Here is a 2,175-nt window from a genome sequence, read left to right on the forward strand (position 1 = left end):
AGGTTTTCCGCTGAGCTCCTCTAGTCGGTAGGCCCTATTCTCCAGGTCTTCTGTAACTCGGAACGGGCCGCCCCAAGTGGTGCGAGCTTCCCATCTGTCGTGTCTTTCCGTGCTTCGCCTAGCAGCCGCCACACCAAGTCGCTGCTCAGAAAGATCGAGGTTTTACTCGGGTGTTATATCGTCGGGATGCGCGGAGCTTGCAGGCTTCCTCGTGGATTTGAGCTTCGTCTCTGAGCTCGTCCACTAGATCGAGGTCGGCCGCTAGTTCTTGAGCATTCTGTTCGCCGTTGAAGACTTAGCGTCTGTGGGATGCTTCGCCGACTTCTACCAGGATCATTGCATCGGCTCCATAGGTCAGTCGGTAGGGCATCTCTTGCGTGGTTGATTGAGGGGTGCAATGATAAGCCCAGAGGATGCTGGGGAGTTCCTCGGGCCACTGCCCTTTGGCGTTTCCCAGACAGTTTTTAAGCTCCTGGAGGATGATTTTGTTGGCAGCTTCAGCCTGACCGTTGGTCTGGGGGTGTTCCACCGAGGTCGCAAGGTGTTTGATCCCGAGTTCGCGGAGGAAGTCCTCGAAATCCTGTGCAATGAACTGTCTGCCATTGTCAATGACGAGGGCGTGAGGAATTCCGAACCTGCAAATGATACTTTTCCAGGTGAACTTCCGCACGTTCTCGGTGGTGATCTTGGCGAGTGGGCATGCCTCGATCCATTTGGTGAAGTAATCAATCGCTACCAGGAGTAACTTTAGTTGGCCCTTCGCGGGGGGGAATGGCCTAAGGATGTTCATTCCCCACTGGGAGAAGGGCCATGCCGACATCATGTGGTGGAGAGTTTCAGGCGGCTATCGGTGTGCGTTGCCGAATTGCTGGCATTCCTTGCACTTTTGGACGTGGGCTTGGCAGTCCGACTTCAGGGTGGGCCAGTAGTACCCAGCTCGGAGTACTCTGGTTGCCATTGAGCACGCGCCGGAGTGCATGCCGCATATCCCCTGATGAACTTCCCTGATGACATAGGCTGCCTGAGACGCCGTCAAGCATTTGAGCAGTGGAGAGGAAATGCCACGCTTGAATAACTCATCCCCAATAATGATGAACTTGGCTGATCTCATCCTTATCTTCCGAGCTTCGTCTTTATCCTTGGGCAGGACTCCTTCTTTCAAATAACTCCAGATGCCTGCCATCCATCCCAGGTCTTCATTGTCACTGACGCTGACAATTTTGTCGTCCAGGCTGGGCGAGTGCAAGGTTTCCTGGATGATGGTCCGGTGCTGCCCGGGTCTTTTGGTGTTGGCGAGCTTCGATAGGAGGTCTGCTCGGGCGTTTTGCTCTCGTGGGACGTGTTTTATGGTGAATTCGTCGAAGGATGAGATCTGTCGGGACGCAGTGTGAAAGTACCGCTGCAGCATAGTATCCTTTGCCTGGTACGTCCCACTAAGCTGCTCCACCATGAGTTTTGAGTCACTGTTGCAACTCACTCTCCGAGCTCCGAGGTCGCGAGCTAGCCTCAGGCCTACAAGAAGTGCCTCGTACTCCGCCTGGTTATTAGTCACCTTGAAGCCGAACTTGAGGGATTGCTCCAAGGCGACTTGGTTTGGTCCTTCTAGGATGATACCTGCACCACCACCTTTGGAGTTGGAGGACCCGTCAACATGCAAAGTCCATACCTGGGGTTCCTTGGCAGTAGTTGGCGTGAGCTCGGCTATGAAGTCGGCTAAGCATTGGGCCTTCAGGGGTCCGTGACTTTCGTATTGGATGCCGAACTCGGATAGCTCTACTGACCAGGCGATCATGCGTCTGGCGAGTTCGGGCTTTCGTAGGATTTGCTTGATGGGATAATCAGTTTTGACTACCACCTGGTGGCTCTAGAAGTAAGGCCAGAGCCGCCGAGCCGCGGTGACAAGCGCGAATGCCAGTTTTTCGATCATTTGGTATCTTCTTTCCGCGTCCTGGAGAACTCGGCTAATGAAGTAGATAGGTGTCTGTACCTTTTGGTGCTCTTGTACGATGACTGCGTTGATGGCGTTTTCGGCTACTGCCAGGTAGAGGAGGAGGTTGGTGTTGTGATCTGGCCTCTGTAGGATTGGTGGGGTTGTGAGAAAAGATTTGAAGCTTTGGAAAGCCTTTTCGCACTGATCTGTCCACAGGAAACCCTTTGGTTTTTTTAACAGGGTGA

General features: G+C 53.6%; 1 protein-coding gene across 1 annotated transcript; it reads right to left on the minus strand.

Moving 5' to 3' along the window:
- Positions 1–844: 844 nt before the first annotated feature.
- Positions 845–1,792, minus strand: LOC145957955 (uncharacterized). Its single transcript, XM_083074394.1, has one exon. The coding sequence runs from the start codon at positions 1,790–1,792 to the stop codon at positions 845–847; it is 948 nt and encodes a 315-aa protein (XP_082930520.1).
- Positions 1,793–2,175: the final 383 nt, after the last annotated feature.

This window comes from Cajanus cajan, chromosome 5 (assembly GCF_000230855.2).
Source record: "Cajanus cajan strain Asha chromosome 5, NIPB_CcT2T_4, whole genome shotgun sequence".
NCBI classification, from domain to species: Eukaryota; Viridiplantae; Streptophyta; class Magnoliopsida; order Fabales; family Fabaceae; genus Cajanus; species Cajanus cajan.

Coding starts and splice junctions, on each gene's coding strand:
- LOC145957955 (XM_083074394.1), bottom strand. CDS start 1,792: ATGATCGCCTGGTCAGTAGAGCTATCCGAGTTCGGCATCCAATACGAA.